Source organism: Archocentrus centrarchus, chromosome 11 (assembly GCF_007364275.1).
Source record: "Archocentrus centrarchus isolate MPI-CPG fArcCen1 chromosome 11, fArcCen1, whole genome shotgun sequence".
In the NCBI taxonomy this organism is placed as follows: Eukaryota; Metazoa; Chordata; class Actinopteri; order Cichliformes; family Cichlidae; genus Archocentrus; species Archocentrus centrarchus.
The window spans coordinates 30595383-30613857 of NC_044356.1; the positions used below are offsets into that span (position 1 = coordinate 30595383).

Sequence of the window (18475 nt, forward strand, 5' to 3'; positions counted from 1 at the left end):
CTAGAAGATAAACTCTAACTTTGCTCATTATTTTATAAGAGTATGTAGTATTGTTCTCATGGCTATGCTGAAGTCTGAAAGTCCTCACAGAACAGGATGCTAAGTATGGTGAGTTAAAGTTCAGTCAAGAAGTTGGTCCATAAGCTGTCATGGATGTTTACAGCAGTCAGTTTGGATAATTAGTTTATGTTGTGTGTGCTGTTGTCTTATCTAAATAGGTTTAGCTAACCTGGGAGTTTGTTTGCAGCAGATCACGCTGTGTTTGTTGCCCCTTCCCTTATATTTTAGCAGTGCAAACTCACAAGTAAGTCCAGAGTTTGCAGTTCATATAGTGAATTCACTTTGAAATGATCTGGCTGAGGAGATTCAGGCCCAGAGAGCCTTTAAATTCTTTCTTAAAACACATTTTTATAGATCTGCTTTTACATGATGGCACTACAATGACTTTTATTATGTGACCATTGCTTTTAGTTGTCTTCTTTATTATTTCTGTTTGCTTGCTTAAATTTTTCACTGGCATTACTTATTTATTGTCATTTGCTTTTGATGTAGCTTTCTCACTCATTAACATTGGTCTTTATATGTATGCATGTTTAAATACACCATACACAGTATTAATGTTGGACCTTTTAAAATTAAACTGTTTTGACTGGCGAATTACTGCAAAATACAAGAAAAAAAATATTTGTCTGCCTTGGAAACTAAAATTCTTACAACTCAGTTTATTATTATCGAATTACATAATTATTTGTTTTCATTATATCTTCATTGTCTATGTGTATTTATTGAATAACGCCACTTTCTATAATATCAGGTTTCAAGCAAGCAGCTGCACCCAAGTTCTATCAGCTGACCCCTGTTAACTCATTCCAAAATCAGACAGTCCACAGAAGCAGTAATTAAATGTAGAACTAGGATGATCAGATATCCAAGGCACCCATGCAAATCTTACAAAGCTGGCATGGTAAGTAGGTAGTACTGTATGTGCAGCTTTGTAAAGCTCCATGAACACAAGATGTTAGTCCCTGTGTACAGTGTTTATTTAGAGACACAGAGTCAGGATTCCTTTGGCTGCTGCTGCTTTAGCTAACAGGTGCTAACTAGATAATTCTAGTAGCAGCTCATGAGTTAGTGAAGGCGGACGTGAACGGCTTTACAACCCTGGCTCCAAAAACGTTGGGAGTGTTGTGGAAAGTACAAATGATAACAAGATGAAAATATTAAATGTTTTTTTAATAATTAAAAATGCATACTGTGCAAAAGTCTCAGGCCATCCCTCATTTCTTTATATTTTGTTTCCAAGGAGCCACATTTTCTCATTTTTTATTTATTTTGTTAAGTGGCGTTGAGTAGTTCTCTCTCTGAAGGTCTTTCAAAGTTCTTCTTTGGCTGCTTTTTCACTCACTTTCACTCCAGTCCTTGTACTTGACAATTTTCAGAGGCTTTTCTTTTTCTTTGGTTGAATCTATAAAATATATTACAGGTAATCCCCAAAGAGCTATTAGCACAAAACTTTGCATATCTTGGCATGGTGTGCAGTCTGTTCTTAAAAAAATTTAAAAAAGAAATAGAGGAAATTGAAAAAGTTGAGGTCAAGAAAGAGCAGGCCTAAAAAAAACTACCTGCAGCAGATAAACAGTATCTGAAAGTCACATCCTTAATACACAGGAACAAATCCAACAAAAACCTGATACAGGACCCGAGAGATAAATCTACCCTTCAGCTGATCTGTTCTCATCAGAAATGGTCTCAGTGGAAAGGCAGCTGTCAAAAAGTTATTGTTAAGGAAGGGAAACAAGGAGAATACGCTGAGGTATACCACATTTCATTAAATGAGTGGCAACAGATTTTATTGAGTGATGAATCCAAATTTGAAATTTTTGGTTCAAATAATTTTATTTATGGTGGAGGTCACAGGAGGTACAACAGTGAGTGTCTACAGCCACCTGTAAACCACGGTGGAGGCTCTGCATTTCAGCCAGTGGTGTTGGAGAGCTTCTCAAAACTGAAGGAATTATGAACACAGAAAAGTACAATCAGATTTGGATCCACCATGTAAGACCATCTGGAAAACATCTGACTGGCAACAGCTTCATTTTTCAGCATGAAAACGATCCTAAACAAACTGTCACAGGTATGCAGTTAAAGTACCTGGATAGAAAAACCATCAGTCGTGGACTGGCCTCCCCAGAGCCTGGACCTTAACATTACTGAACCCTTTTACTACCATAGGGGTCAGGGTCACCAGTGACCCCTGTGGTGGTAGATTACCTTTCACTACCACGGGGATCACCAGTGACCCCTGTGGTAGTAAAAGGGTGAAGCAGCGTGGGATCACTGACAGTGAATGGAACAAAAGGCAGCCAACATCCAAAGAGGAGCTTTGGAATGCCCTTCGAGAATCCTGGAGAACTATTCCTGACGACTACTTAAAGACTCAGAGAGTTGATGAATAAAGGTGGTCTCACCTGTTCCTATTGTTACATTTCACCCAGAGAAATGTTGTCCATGAAGGCCAACACATCATAAACTCAGTGTTCTGATGTCTCTGGCCACTGGGCAACCATTTTTAAGGAAACCTAATATTAACGGCTGGCATTTAATTTGGAACACTTCATGCCGTTTGCAAAATCATGTTTCTATGAAGACCCACTTTCTGGGCCTTCATACATTTTGCTTAACACGGTATCTGCTATGCTGCAAGACTAAAGAACAATTTCCTTGTGATCCACAGAGCTCGTTTTGACTGCAGCTATAAATATCACAGCGTGGAAGAACACAGAATGAATGCTGGTGTAGGAGTGAAGCCTGCATTGTACCTGACAGGAGCCCCTCTCCCCAGGGCAGGGCGCAGCAGCACAGTGATGGTGCTCTCCGACTCACTCAGTGGAGAGGGGATGTCTTCATAGTCAAACACCGGAGCTGAGGGCAGAAAGGAAAGTAGGAAAAAAAAATCAGTGTGAAGGCAGAGTAAAAAAAAAAAAAAGGGCTGACACACTACAGAAGATGAGAATGAGTTTCAGTACTCTACTGCTCAAAATAAAAAAATGAAATGAACACTTTTTAATCAGAGTTTAGCATCAAGTCAATTGAACTTCTGGGATACTGATCTCATGAGTTAAGTAGCAGAGGGGGTTGTTAATCAGTTTCAGCTGCTTTGGTGTTAATGAAATTAAACAGATGCACTAGAGGGGCAACAATGAGACAACCCCCACAACAAGAATGGCTTTACAGGTGGAGGCCACTCACATTTTTCCCTCCTCATCTTTTCTGACTGTTATTTCTCTAGTTTTGCATTTGGCTAGGGTCAGTGTCACTACTGGTAGCATGAGGCGATACGTGGACCCTTCAGAGGTTGCACAGGTAGTCCAACTCTTCCAGCATGGCACATCAATACATGCTATTGCCAGAAGATTAGCTGTGTCTCCCAGCACAGTCTCCGGAGCATGGAGGAGATTCCAGGAGACAGGCAGTTACTCTAGCAGAGCTGGACAGAGCCGTAGAAGTTCCTTAACCCATCAGCAGGACTGATATCTGCTCCTCTGTGCAAGGAGGAACAGGATGAGGACTGCCAGAGCTACAAAATGACCTCCAGCAGCCCACTGGTGTGAAAGTCTCGGACTTCATGATTTCAGCCATCTGCAGGTTGATCATTTTCATTGCCATCAAACAATTTCTTTCCTGAGACATTACCCAGTCTATTTCAGTGCAGATATCCAGCCTGACTTTATTCCCATTGAGATCTGATGTTTTCAAAATGTTCCTTTGATTTTATTTTTTTTTGATCAGTGTGTATTTGTTTAGCTTTGTATGTAGCTGCACTTCTCGATACTTTAGTAATGTTTTCTCCCCTACATTAAAAGATAGAATGCACCATCTTTGTTCATTACCCGCACTTGTCCCCAGTGTACTAGTGTGTGGAGGCCTCCCACACAGTGCCATTGACTGATGATGACTACTAACGGCAGCCAACTACAGAGAAAACAAGAGGCTCTTATAATATAATTAGGACAGATCTCAATGCTGCACAACCTCAGCAAAGCTCTGGGGACAATGGGGTTGAGTGTTCCCATCTCTGTTTACTACAGGGAGTGAATTAATTGGAGTATGTAGTGAAGCAAATGGCCATCCTGGTACAACAGATAAGCTGAAACAAAAAGGTTCCATAATGGAAGTAGAAAATGTTTCTGCTGAGGCAAGGCATTAATGCCTGTTGTAAAAACATGCTTGTGTAACCTATCATCCGAAAAACACACACTCATGCTTGCACACCAAAACTGAGGTCTGCACGATTACACCGAAGTGTCAAGGAGTGTTTGAGCCAGTGTGTGTTTTTACTGTAGGTGGATAAATCAAATGAATTGTAAAAAAAAATAAAAAATACTAACCAGTACAGTAACACTAACAGTTACAGATGATAGGGATGGATGCAGGAGAGGCTGTATTACATAAGTGTGAAAAAACCCAACAGCAAGATTTCCACCCTGCATTAGTGCGGAGCAGCTATAAGCACATTTTCTTTCCCCAAATTCAGAACTAACAATGTGGAAAAATAAGGAGTGTAGCAAAAGAAATATACCTGATAACCTAAACAATACCCCAACCTCAGCCTTAAGTACCGCCAGAATAAATCCAATCTGCTTTACAACACCTCTGAGGGTGCGCTGTGTGTCATCTCTGCACAAAGATCCTGCAAAGATCAGTTTGTTCCAGCACATTCCCAACCATCCTGTTGTTGGAGCACGATCTGTCAGGAGGTACTCACCACTGCTGACCACTGCAGCCCTCAAGCTGTTTCAGAAATGCTACCTAATTATCTGGCTTGCTACCTAGACCTTGACATACACCACTGTTACAAAAAAGAAAAGTCAACATCATTAACCAAACAGCAGTGTGGTTTAGTTTCTACATTCTGCATACAGTTTTTAGGAGCACATATTATGTAATTTGGTAGGAAAAAAAAACGTGTTGTTTAAAAGGAGGTGTGTTGCTCTTGATGGATTAACATAATCAGATCATTTTAAGCAAAATTATTTCAACAAGGAGAAGGCTGAAAAGGCTGTAACATCATTAAAGCATGCACTGCTCAGCATCAAGAGGTTTTATGCAGATGCATCTCTAGAAAGAAGGAAAAAGGAGGAAGCAATATGTGCAGACCTGTTTTTTTTTTTCTGTGTGGATTCCTGAATGAATCCAAATCATCCACACACTCCATTCCCCCCAGCCTCACCAGAGATGTTGGTGGTGATCTCAGTGAGCGCAGTCTGCCCAAAGCCCTTGGTCGTTCTGGCACGGACAGACACCAGATAGGTGGTTCCAGGATGGAGGCCGGGAGAGAGGAGAAGGAGAATGAGGATAGAGGAGAACAGTGGTAGGTCTCATTTCTCAGCTTGGACACTGTACGGCGAGGACCTGGGACATTAATACCTGGATCTTGACGACTCAATACTCTGGTAGCTGATCTGAAAACAGAAAAAACGATGATACTGGATTTAAAACAATCCCAGAGTCAACAGCCACCTTAGAAGCTCTTTAACTGCTTCTCTACCAGGAAAGTTATGGATGGATGGATGGATGGAAATGTCAGCATATAATATTACACATAATGACAGCTCATAGTTAAGACAGTAACACATTTAGTGTCTAAAAGTTGCTAATCCAAGAAATATAATAAATGTATGGTGAGGCTGTTGATAAATGGTGACTAAAGTTATCAGTACACACTCCCAAAAACCGTCTGTGCCAATCATTAAGTTGATAAGATATAGTACTGTGCAAAGTCTTGAGCCACCCCTCATTTTGTTATATTTTGCCAGACTTTCTTGTAATTTCTAAATTTGTTGTCTTGAGCAGCAGTTCTCCAGGCTCTGTGAAGGTCTTTCAAAGTTTGTCTTTGGACACTGAAGGTTTTCTTCACCCATTTGCAGTCTATTTCAGTCCTCATAACTGACCATTTTCAGAGGAATGATTTTTTGTTGAGGAAAACTGGTGAAATAGAGGACAAAAGAAGAAGTAGCAGGCCTGAGAGAAAAAAAAAAACTTTCTACAGCAGATAAACATTACCCTAAAGTCATGACCTCAAGAAGCAGGAAAAATCAACAAAGACCAGACAGAAGACCCGAGACATGCATTAGGCCCGTCAGCAAGTCCATTTACTGCTCGCAGTCAGGGTTTGTGTGGTCATACACAATAATGACTTTCAAGCTCAGTAGAATTATACAAACGTTTGCCTTGTATACTGTGTTTCTATGTATTTCTGCATATGCTTTAATAAACTGCTGCACCTTATCGCATTTCCCCAGCAAAACGCAAAGAATGAGCGGTGGCTCAAGACTTTTGCACAGTTTTTGTCCTCCAGGAGCTGTGATTTCTAATGTCTGAAACAAAGGGGTGGACCAAATTCCGCTTCCGGCGCCGCGCGAGCAGGCAGCCAGTTTCAGCAGCTCCGCACTCATTTCGTGTTTTTTCTCATTTTGTTTAGTATTAGATGTGTTTTTGTGTTTCTGTATCTTCTGCTCTTTTTCCCCATGATGGAGCAGACTTTTTTCTGGAAAACTTTGTTTTGATTTTTACCCTTTTTATGGTGTTATGTTGGAGACTGCGAGAGAGTGGCCACACTCCTATTGTTTACTCTCGGGACCAGCTGTTCTCCATCGGGAGCTCCGCTGTGCCTACTCCTGCTGAACGACTCGATATTCCCCGCGAACTGAGAAGGAAGAGACGCGGGAGACGTGCGGGCATAGGTCGTCGTTGCCAGAGGAGAAGGTACAGGCCCGTCATCCCGTCCATCATCATGGGAAACGTGAGATCTCTTCCCAACAAAGTGGACGAGCTGGCGGCGCTAACGCGACATCAAAGGAGCTACCGGGGAGAAGCAGCCTCATGTGCCTGACGGAGACGTGGCTAACCGAGCTAACCCCGGACTCACACATAAACCTGGACGGCTTTCATTTGATCCGTGCCGACCGAACCACGGAGAGTGGTAAGAAGAGGGGCGGGGGGTCTGGCTGTGTTTGTGAACGATAGATGGTGCAACTCCAGACATCTAACCATCAAAGAGACGCTCTGCAGTAAGGGACATTGAACTGCTCGCTGTTAGCTTGAGGCCGTACTATCTTCCTCGGGAGTTTTCACATGTTATTGTGATAACTGTGTATGTGCCGCCCTCTGCTAACGCTGCTGCAGCCTGCGATGTCCTCCATGCTACTACCAGCAGACTCCAAACACAGCACCCACAGGCCCTCTTTCTGATCTCAGGGGACTTAATACCACGTCTCCCTGTCCTCCACTCTCCCCACTTCACCAGTATGTCACCTGCCACACCAGGAATACCAACACACTGGATCTACTGTATGCCAACATCAAGGAGGGCATACAGCTCATCACCTCTGCCTCCCCTGGGGGGGCTCAGATCACAACCTGGTCATCTCCAGCCTGTGTACAAACCCTTGGTACACAGAGAACCAGTTGTGACACACACAGTGAAGAAATGGTCTGAGGAGACTGAAGAAGCTCTGAGAGACTGCTTTAGCTCCACTGTGTGGGAAGAGCTTTGTGCCCCTCATGGGGAGGACATCGACAGCATCACGGACTGCATCACTGAGTACATAAATTTCTGCGTGGAAAACACTGTGCCCACCAGGAGGGTACGGTGTTTTTCAAACAACAAACCCTGGATCAACTCCGAAATAAAGGCTCTCCTGAAGGAGAAGAAGAGAGCCTTTAGATCAGGAAATAAGGAGGAGCTGAGAGCCGTGCAGAAGGATCTGAGAAGGAAAATCAGGGATGGAAAAAACATCTACAGGAAGAAGATGGAGGACCAGCTACAGCAGAGCAACATCAGTGGGGTTTGGAGGAGTTTGAACTCAATTTCAGGCCACAAACCAAGCCCTAGGATTGTGGGAGACTTAGAGTGGGTTAACAACCTGAACCAGTTCTTTAACAGGTTTGACCAGCCACCCACCCCTCCCCCAGCCCAGTCCCCCCTGCTGTCAGCCCCCACCATCTTTAATGACTGCCAACCTTTCTTCTTCTTGGGACCTCACACCTCTCAGCTCTCAGCCATCACCCACCCCCTTCACTTCTGAGGACTCCATCTCACAACCCCCACCCCCACCTCATCTTGTCCTCTCAACTCATCATGTGAGGAAGGAGCTACGTAAAATCAAGGTGCGAAAGGCCTGTGGTCCAGACGGCATCAGCGCCAGGCTCCTGAGGTGCGGCGCAGATCAGCTTGTGTGGCATCATGGGATACATGTTCAACCTGAGCTTGAAGCTGGGGGAAAGTACCACACCTGTGGAAGACCTCCTGTGTGGTACCGGTACCAAAGACCAAACATCCAAAGGATCTTAGCAGCTACAGGCCGGTAGCACCTGACATCGCATCTAATGAAGACCCTCGAGAGGCTGGTCTCAACCATCTACGCCTCATGGTGTCGTCTTCGTGGACCCGCTGCAGTTCGCCTACCGGCCTGGCATCGGGGTGGATGACGCCATCATCTACCTCCTGCACCGAGCTCTGACCCACCTGGAGAAGCCTGGAAGCACTGTGAGGATCATGTTCTTTGATTTCTCCAGTGCTTTTAACACCATCCAGCCAGGACTTCTGAGAGACAAGCTGGAACTGTCAGGAGTGGACCACCACATCTCCGAGTGGATACTGGACTACCTCACTGACCGCCCACAGTATGTGAGGACACAGGGCTGTGTCTCTGACAGGCTGGTCTGCAGTACGGGGGCCCCACAGGGAACTGTGCTGGCACCGTTCCTCTTCCCCCTCTACACTGCAGACTTCTCCATCAACTCCCCACGCTGCCATCTGCAGAAGTTCTCTGACGACTCTGCCATAGTTGGCCTCATCACAGGTGAGGATGACTCAGAGTACAGACAGTGGACTCAGGACTTTGTGGACTGGTGCCAGCGGAACCACCTCCTGATCAACGCCGCTAAAACCAGGAGCTGGTTGGTGATTTCCGCAGCGGCGCAGACCCACCACACGGACACCGGTGAACATCCAGGGAGTGGACATTGAGATAGGGGACTCTTATAAGTACCTGGGTGTTCACCTAAACAATAAACTGGACTGGACTCATAACACTGATGCGCTCTACAGGAAGGGTCAGAGCAGACTCTACCTGCTGAGAAGGCTGAGGTCTTTTTGGAGTGCAGGGGACACTCCTGAAGACCTTCTATGACTCTGTGGTGGCATCAGCCATCTTCTATGCAGCAGTATGTTGGAGCAGCAGCTTATCTACAGCTGAGAGGAAGAAGATAGACAAGCTCATCAGGAAAGCCAGCTCTGTCCTAGGATGTCCTCTCGACTCAGTGCAGGTGGTGGGAGACAGAAGGACTCTGACCAAAATAACATCACTGATGGACAAGGTCTCCCATCCCATGCATGAAACTGTTGCTGAGCTGGAGAGCTCCTTCAGTGACAGACTGCTGCATCCTAAATGCACAAAGGAGCGTTACCCGCAGATCCTTCCTCCCAGCAGCTGTAAGACTTATAACCATCACTGCTCCCAACAAAAACCACAATAACCTACACAATGTAGGATAATATATAATATACTGTAAATAGTCCGGCCTGTTAAGGTTCAACACACAGGCACATCATGTACATTGTATAGTGTTATTATTAGTAGTATTAAGGTTAATATTGTTTGTTGATTTTATATATATTTATATTCTTTCTTAGTGTGAATTATTATATTTTTACTATATTATAATAACTGCGGCTGCTGTTACACCCAAATTCCCCTCTGTGGGACAATAAAGGCTGTTTTTCTTCTTCTTCTTCTCTTCAAATGAAAGACACTCACTATCATCATTAGCTCAACACTGCTAGCATGTGAAGTAAATATGAACGTGACAAATAACAGCTTTGTCGTTAGTGGTAGCTTTTTTTTTTTATGACAATTATATAACATTTTGAAAGCGGGATCTTTAGCTGCTGCTAAGCATGTGTCTGCACGAGGGACCATTCCTCGGCCAGCACAGATCAGACCGTATAAGCTCATCCAGCTTGTATGATATGCTTTACTGAGTCCTTTGCTTATTACTCACACAAAGTAAAAGATTAAATTTAGATGGCATTTTATTCAAAATCCCTCTTATAGAAATGCCTCTCAATTAATCTTAAGACTACTGCAAAAAGAGGTCGCCTCGCGGTGCAGATCTGATAAATCTTGTGCTGCAGTTAGCCACAGATAATCAGGTAGACTTAGTGTCACATCCTCCCTGTACAGCGCTGGCAGGAGGATTTTACTCAGCATTTAGGATTAGGTGATAAAGTAAAAATAACAGATACTAAAGGTGACAAGTATGAATTAAAACTACTATGAGGTTGTTTTCTTGTTGCTGTTTGACGAATCGAGTCACATAAAACTGTGGAAATCAGCCAGGCTGGCTGTAAAATAGCCCTTTCCCTCCTTCCTTCCACCTGACACTGAAATGCTAACACTTCACCTCAGGGGAGTTGGCAGCGTAACCTAAACTAAGAGCTGGCTGGGTCCCTCTCAGGCCACATTGGTGCCCAAAGTAGGTTGTTATTTAACCATGTTTGTCTCTCTAGGTGTGTTTTAGCCCAAATACCCTTTACCAGTTCATGCTGGGACCACTTTCTATGACCTACTCCAGTCATTCAACTAAATAACTGGTCAGTATTACTGAGGGAAACAATAGGACTGTTGAGGGCTAAAAAACACACTTTGTAGTACTTTAACATTTCCTTTCTAATAAATCTTTCAATAATAATATCTGTTGTAGGGCCAGCCCAACTCCCCTATGTGATGCCAATAAGTCACCTGTGAAGATATATTCCTGCATGTCATGCTGAAGCACAACCTTTTACTGAAGCACAGTAAAGACAGCTTTTGTCCTGCCAAATATGATCCTTTGTCATTTTTGTGTCAGCATTACCTGGTCACCAAAAACAATGTGTTCATCCTCAAGTGGAAAAAGCCTCAAGCAGCTCTACTAACTATAACTCTTGCCTTGACTTGTGGAGCAAAGGGAGGCACAGTATGACAGTATGAGTAGAGTGAGACCGCTAGGGCGGAAAAATAGGTCAACAAAACATTAGACTACAGGCGTGACAAACAAAGTTTCAGCATCTCTCTATGCAGCCCTGTGAAAAACTATGCATACTCCGTGATTCAACAGCTTGTAGACACATTGTTTTCAGCAATAACTTGAACTAATTGCTTCTTTATGACTTTATCAGTGTTTCACACCATTGTGGAGGAATTTTGGCCCGTTCTTCACAACACTGCTTCAGTTTGTTAGGGGTTTGCAGGCATACATTTATGCACGGCTCTCTAAAAGCCATCCAAAGCATTTCAATGGGGTTGAGGTCTGGACATTTGACCGGACCACTGCAACACCTTGATTGAGTTTCTTTTTCTTTTGCAGCCATTGTGTTGTAGATTTACTGGTGTGCTGGGGAAGGGGGGGGGGGAGTGCCAACTGTGGCACTGCCTATAATGATAGACAAACATCTCCTTCAGTCTCACCAGAACTTCTGCTTTTGTAGAGATGGTCACACTTGTGAATGATCACTTCTTCTTTGATTAGCAGCGCCTGGCTGCTACCCCCTTAAGTCCTATGGAAGGAGTCAGGGTGGCACCTGTTTACTAACCATGGTCATTCCATAATGATAAATGAGTGATTATTATCATAAATAAATGATAAGGACCAAAAATTCTTTAATGAAAACCATAAATTCTTTCCACAACTTCTGTACAAACTCTATCTGTGGTTTAACCTACACACACACACACACACATACACCTTAAACTGACCGGTGGTTCAGTCAGAAAAGATCAGAAATTGTTTCTCTAAAATCAAAATCTCTATCTCATGGAACTGGACGCAAACATTGTTTTTCTTAATTATTTTGGAGGCATGTTTTTGTTGGAGCCATAGTGAAATGGTTGGTGAGTACAGTATTGAATTTGTGGTTATATGAGCAGTCAGAGCTAAAAAAAAAAATGCTCCTTTCTTGGAGCAGGCAATGAGAGCAGGCAAAGCTAAAATGAAAACAAACAAACAAAAACAGCTTGCCATACTGTCTTGTGTGCATGCAGAAAGCAAATTAAAGACCTGAGGCAGTTGCATACAAAGTCACTGAATATAACCAATGACTTTTATACCATTGGATGGTATAAATGAAAAGGCATGGACAAAATGGTGCTTATTCTGTTGCTTTATGAAACTGCTTCAAAGATACAGAAATGAGAGGAATAATAAGAGTGACTGGGTGGAAATAACAGATGTGCTCCTTGTGAAGAGCTAAGGTCTGCACAGATGGTGCACTGGCTGCTTGGGGAAAATTAACAGGGATCGGAAAACATTCCAGCGGTCAAATTTACACAGAAATCCAGTTTACTGTTCTGGATAACCAGCGTTCATTTGACAAAAAAAAAAATACCCATGCAGACAAACAAATATTGCCAGAGAGGATTTATAAGCAAACCATGGATTTTTAAAGAGCTATGCTTCTGTGGATTCGTGGACATGATTAAAAAAATGAGTAAAGGTTTTCTTATTAGCACCCATTCTTCTTATAAGCAGCTACTAATGTGGAACCTTTAATACAAAATTTATCAAAATTTCCAGAGGACTAAGCAGTTGTTGTCTCACCTGGTGGTAAACAAACATCAGCTGATACATGCTTTCACATTTTGGTTTTAGCCTCAAAAATCCAGAAGTGCAAATCCACCGCACCGCTGGTTTGGAGGTTTGGGGCAAAGACATATCAACTGTATGCAGACCAAGGTTACAGCAGCGCTCAATTCTCTGCCTGATTCCTCACTTTTCAGGCCTCCGCGTGTGAAGAGAAACTAGTTTTCTCTCCCTATCCAGTGACCATGCGTTAAGCCATAGTGGGTCTTCACATGTACTCACACAAAAAAGCTCCAAATCCTGTGCTACAAAGGTCTGTAGTTGATATGGGGCCATCAATAATTAATTAGAAACATTTAAAGTTGCCCCTTGTGAAGGCATCTCTTAGGCAAATAGGTAATTAGAATGGTTGTCCCCCATGTAATTACAGCATGAAGTCTGGGCTGCAGCTTCATTACCATATGAACATGTACAGTAAATCCCATGAACTGTGAAAAGTGAGTCCTACCTACTCCCCAAGCTCAGCCTCATGCGTGCTATCAGAGTTTAGGCAAGAAACACAAAAACAAGCCTGAGGGAAATCAAAGAGGGGGAGCAGTGCAGTCTTTAAAGCCATAGAAGAAACTTCTCATTGATCTGAGTCATTGTACTGAAGGAGGATGAATAAACTAGGCATATACAATGCAAAAATAACATCTACGCCTGGTGAGGATAAGTTTGTGATGTGAATTCAGCCTCACTGTTGCGGACTGGGGATGTTTTCCATGAATAGCAAGGTACCTTACCTCGTACTGCGTGATGAGACCGTTTGGCTCTATGGGCTCCTCCCACTTGAGGAATATCATGTCATCGAGCGGGTGAAGGTCAGGGACTCCGGAGCGATGCCGCCAGGAACTACAGCAGGAGAGAAAACAACCTCCTCTGAAACAAACAGTCCACTCGGGTCTCAAGTTAATAGACTCTTAGGCAGGCATGCCAGGGGGTAAAAACACCTTTGACAGAGTGAAAAGGCACTGGGCCAAGGAGGGATGGAGGAGGAGGACAGGGAGGGAACACGGAGACAGAGCAGAAGGGGGTGATGAAAGGAAAACTCTGGAGCAGCTTGCTCCCAGCCCTCAGGATGAATTGAGATTCTGGCTAATACTGTCTGATAACAGAGCACCGTGTCTCAGAGGATGACAGCCGATTTTTCTTCTTTAGCACTGTACTGACAGAGAAACAGTAAGTAATCCAACTGCCTGAGTACCTCTCTGCATTTTTTGGGTTAATGAGATGCACCTACATCTATATGTATCTTTTTTTTAAGCAGGTGATGAGCTGGCATGTTTAGGCTCTGAGAATAAATGAAGGTCCTCAGTACAAGTCACTAAAAGAGAGCTAAAAGAGTAAAGTTAAGTTATATGTAGAAGTTTGAAAAAAAAAATCCCATGCACTGTGCTTCCTGGTTCTGTGGTCAGTGACATTGGAGTGGATGATGAGTGACACTTCCATTGTGCAGAAATGCAAGAATATATAAAGATACAGAAGATGACACTGAGAAGTCTTATATTAATATTACATAACTGTGAATGTCTTTGCCTTTGGTATCTTTTGTGACTCAGTCCCTGAAACTAAACATTTCCAACAGCTGCTGATCTGTCTTGCTCATCGGCTTTGGGAAAATTTTAATCCCTTTCCTTTGTACAAAACAACCTCAACTCTGGGATGTTGGCGGGTTTCCTCCTGCTCATCTCAGGTCCTTCCACATCATTTCTGCTGGGGTTGGGAGTTACCGAAACATGAATTTACTTCTCTTTAAAGTTATTTTGTAGAATGACTTATGTGCTCAAGGTTGTTTTCTTGGTGCATGATTTACTCTCTCTTGAGATTCAGTTTATGGACGCCCGTCCTGACATTTTCCCCTTATGATTTGCTAGCATCATTTCAAAGCCACCCCAGTTCAGCTGCAGCAAAAACTCGACCAAACTGTGAAACAATCACCAGCGTTTCACAGATGCCAACAAGTTCTAATGCTTAATCCAAAAACTTGCACTCTGGTTCTAACAGGAGAACCAATAAGTGCGGAACTTGAACATGGTGCAATTCTGATACTTCCTAGGATTCAAAAAGAACGACAAATGATTTTGCATCTAAATGCTGCTGCTGCACGACTCCTAACTAGTATGGGAAAGAGAGAAACGGTTATACCTGTACAAACTCCCCTGCAACGGCTTCCTGTCAACTACAGGATTGATTTGAAAGCCTTTGTTATTTGTCTGTAAAGCAGTGCCTGGGTTGGCACCTGGGAACGTATCAGAACTTCTATGCTGCTGCTGCACTGCTAGGACTCTTAGATCCTCAGAACAGCTTTAACTGTTCCACGATCGAGGAGTGGTGTGTGTGTGGTGTGTTGTGTGTGTGTGTGGGGGGGGGGGGGGGGGGGGGGTGAGGAACATGCGTCCTCAGAAAGCTGTCTCACAATAACAGTCTGGCATCTGCTGACACTTTAAAAAAAATACAAGATATAAATAAGATGTACATGCTTCATTGGCCTTTGGTTGTTCTTAGTGTTATTGACATTTTAGCAGTAGGCCTTTTTATCCTGTTACATCTTATTTGTATTGATGTTAACTTTATTTACATATCAATCTGCCTTGCCATTTTTTTGCACATATTTCTGATGCGCCTGTCCTTTAATGTGTACAGCATTTGGTTAACTTTTAAAAAAGGTGCTCTATAAGAAATCTTGATTTGATGTGATTTGATAAAAAGTTCTCAGGGAGCGCTTCTTCTGTTTGTCTGTTGGCTGCGACTGAATTACTGAAAGCGATTCTGCAGCAATATCAGACTTCTCAGAGCTGTCTGTTTCCCCTCGGAGAAGAGGCTGAAGCTGAGGCAGGCAAAAGCACCATACATGAAATTCCTGCTGTATCCATAAACCTTGACAGGAAAATCTCCTTCCTCCGAGCAGCAGAGACAGTGCGAGAAAAGCGCCACACCAGCGTTTGATTGTCGAGCCCAACAGGAAACAGGCAGGAGGAACTGTCACCAGCTGTGGCTCAATTACTGTAGTTGCGGAGGGTGATGGCAGCTCTCCTTGTGACAGGGGGATTGGGGACTGTCACACTGTCAGTCTGCCATTCAGTGATTCAAAAGCAAAACTTTCCATTGGTGCTGACATTCAAAATATCAAGTAAAGTAGGAGGGGGGGAAAAAAAACAAAACAATCATGGCTTGTTCTTCCTGACACGCGTGTTTTAACTTGTCACTTCGAAACCAGTCAAATCCCACAAACAAAATCACAACACCGTGCTCCCGTCTGTATGTGTTTTTCCTCATTTATGTAAATGCATTTCCTCCCGCCTTTGAGACAGCGATGTGTAGGAGTCGGTAATTAGGAGCGCTGTCTGTTTATTTCATATCTCCTCAATTGCTTTGTGTTTTTTAGATGTTGATTTAATAAACTAATGCAAAGCAATACGGCATTTTTAGAGGACGCTCAAATGCATTTTTAAGACACATTACGAAAAATCCTGGGAGCTGCATATCCTTCCATCTAACTCTCTCCGCTGGGTCAAAGCTATCCCTGAGTGGCTTTCTATTACACTGAAAATCTTGCTTTCATTCTATAACAATGAGTGTTTGACCTTGTGTACTTCCACTCTGAATTTGCATTAGAATATACTTAATCTGCTGATGTACACAGGAAAATATTAATATGAAGATAAGCAAAATCATTTTACCATTTTGCTAGTGGCCATGGCTCCAGCTGATTAATGTTCCACTGCTCTCCATTTAAAAGCCTGATCCTCCATTTACTTATGCTGATCCAGCCTATTTTGTGAGTCAGTATTTGTGTGTGTTGTGTTTTGTTTGTTGCTCCTGAATGACTAAAGGCATGCATTTGTGTAAGCAGTGCACAATAATTATCTGAGCATGAAGGAGCAAATGCAAAATCAAGAAGTTCTGAAGCCAGAGTTGAGTAACTATGACAATAAAGAGCTTCAGTACTTGCATAAAGAAGCATCCCCGTCTCCCATAATCATGCTGCAGTTAATAAGTGCGAGCCATTTCAGCAAACCCTGCATATTTAAGTGTAAGTATTCACAGAGCAAAATGAAACTCCGCACTCACTGTCTTCCTCAGTCTGAAAGGTGACCTCTTTGCTCTCTTTCTTGCCTTCGGGGTTGGCCAGCGCCAGCCGAACGTGCACCGCGCGAAAGGGCGGCAGGTCTCTCAGGGTGAAGTGGGAAGTGTTGCGGTCCACGGAGAGGCATTCCCTGACGGTCGCGTTGTTTCCTCCGCTACCCCCTGTCGGCATGGAGTAGCGGTAGCACAGCGACAAGGTGTAGGTGTGACAACGGGTGAGGTTATATCCCAGTGGCTCCCACTGGAGGGTCAGCTGCCGGGGCTGGATCTCGGTGGCTGTCAAACCCCGCAAGGCACGCATGGGCTCTGAAAGAGATTAGGGAGAAGAAAGTGATAACAGGCAACACTGTGCTCATATTTACAAGTTTCTGCTAAAGCATACCAAAGCCCAAAACCATTTTGTTCCTTAGGTCATAAAATCAGCCTGGACTGGAACTTATTTAGCACTTTTTACCTACACATCTTGTCACACACAGATGCATCAGGGTAAAGTCAGAGTTCAGTAACTTGCCCAAGGACACTTCAACACGCAGACTAGTGAACCCCCGACTTTCTGAATGGTAGACGACCAGCTCTACCTCGGGAGCCACAGCCACTCATACTAAGCGTTAGGGCTACATTCGGAAAACTGTGTAGGCTGCAGGTAAAAAAAGAAATTGTTTTTTTGAATCAAGTGTCTATGAAGTCAAATTGTCTTATATAAATGTTTGTTTCATTGTATTTTTCCTGTGTCACAGCACTTCCCCGTGTGAATCAGCTTCTCTTCATCTTTGATGTTAATTCTCATCTTAGTCTTGTAATCAAATTTCCTTCTGCATGGGTTTTTTTTTATACTTCCTGTCCTTGTCCCTCCTTTGTAATTGCCTGCCCCACCCCTGCTGTTGTTCATTAGTGTACTTATCCTGTAATATACCAATACACTTTTTTGACTGATACTGTTTTACTCAGGTGGAGTTAGTCTAAATTATCATTTTATGATCACTCTTCCTTCTGACCTTGGTGACCTCATTAAAACACTGAGAACTCACTCATTGGCAGAGGACACAGGGATAGAAGTCTGTCCAGGAGCTGGTTACATAATGAACAATTAAACTGAACATAGTGAACATCTGCATCATTTTCCAAGATTTCCAAACCCTCCAAATCAGCTCTTTTGTTGCAAAATGCTCTACTGTATTCAAATCAAAGAGCTAAAAGATCCTAAGATCGGATGTAAAACTGAGGTGAACTGCAATGTGATGATACAGGTGAGCCCTGCTACATTACACTGTTACTTGATCCAATGTTAGTTATGAGCTTTGACCCAAAGAAGCTCACAAGGTACAAGTCGGTCAAGACAAGCATCTTTCTAACACACTTCACTGTCTTCCTGGATTGCAGCAAAAAGAGGACATTCAGAAATCTTGAAGGAATATGGTGGCAAACCACTATTCCTTCCATTTAATGCTGCTATATGTTAAAAGACGTGATGACATTTGTAGTCAGGAATGCTCTTAATGTCTCCTTTCTGATATCCTGTGCTTCTCCAGTTGGTAAAAAAAAAACCTAACGTCAGATTCAATGGATGGATGGATGGATGGATGGATGGATGGATAGCCACGAGGTGTTTATTTCTAGTTTGAAGGGATAAAATAAGTAAGTAAAATGTATTAGTTTTTAGTTTAGTTATTTGTTCTTACTCATCCTTTTTCATTTTTTCTCTGTATTGAGCTGCTGTAATGCA

The 18475-nt window shown here is 43.1% G+C and overlaps 1 protein-coding gene across 1 annotated transcript in view; it reads right to left on the reverse strand.

Annotated features, from left to right (window-relative positions):
• Positions 1 to 18475, reverse strand: part of ptprua (protein tyrosine phosphatase receptor type Ua) — a 240719-nt gene that overhangs the window by 66634 nt on the left and 155610 nt on the right. The window contains 7 exon segments of the mRNA XM_030740851.1: positions 2820 to 2922; positions 5231 to 5368; positions 5371 to 5434; positions 5436 to 5462; positions 13410 to 13483; positions 13486 to 13518; positions 16738 to 17058. Of these exon segments, the coding sequence (XP_030596711.1) occupies positions 2820 to 2922; positions 5231 to 5368; positions 5371 to 5434; positions 5436 to 5462; positions 13410 to 13483; positions 13486 to 13518; positions 16738 to 17058 (760 nt within the window).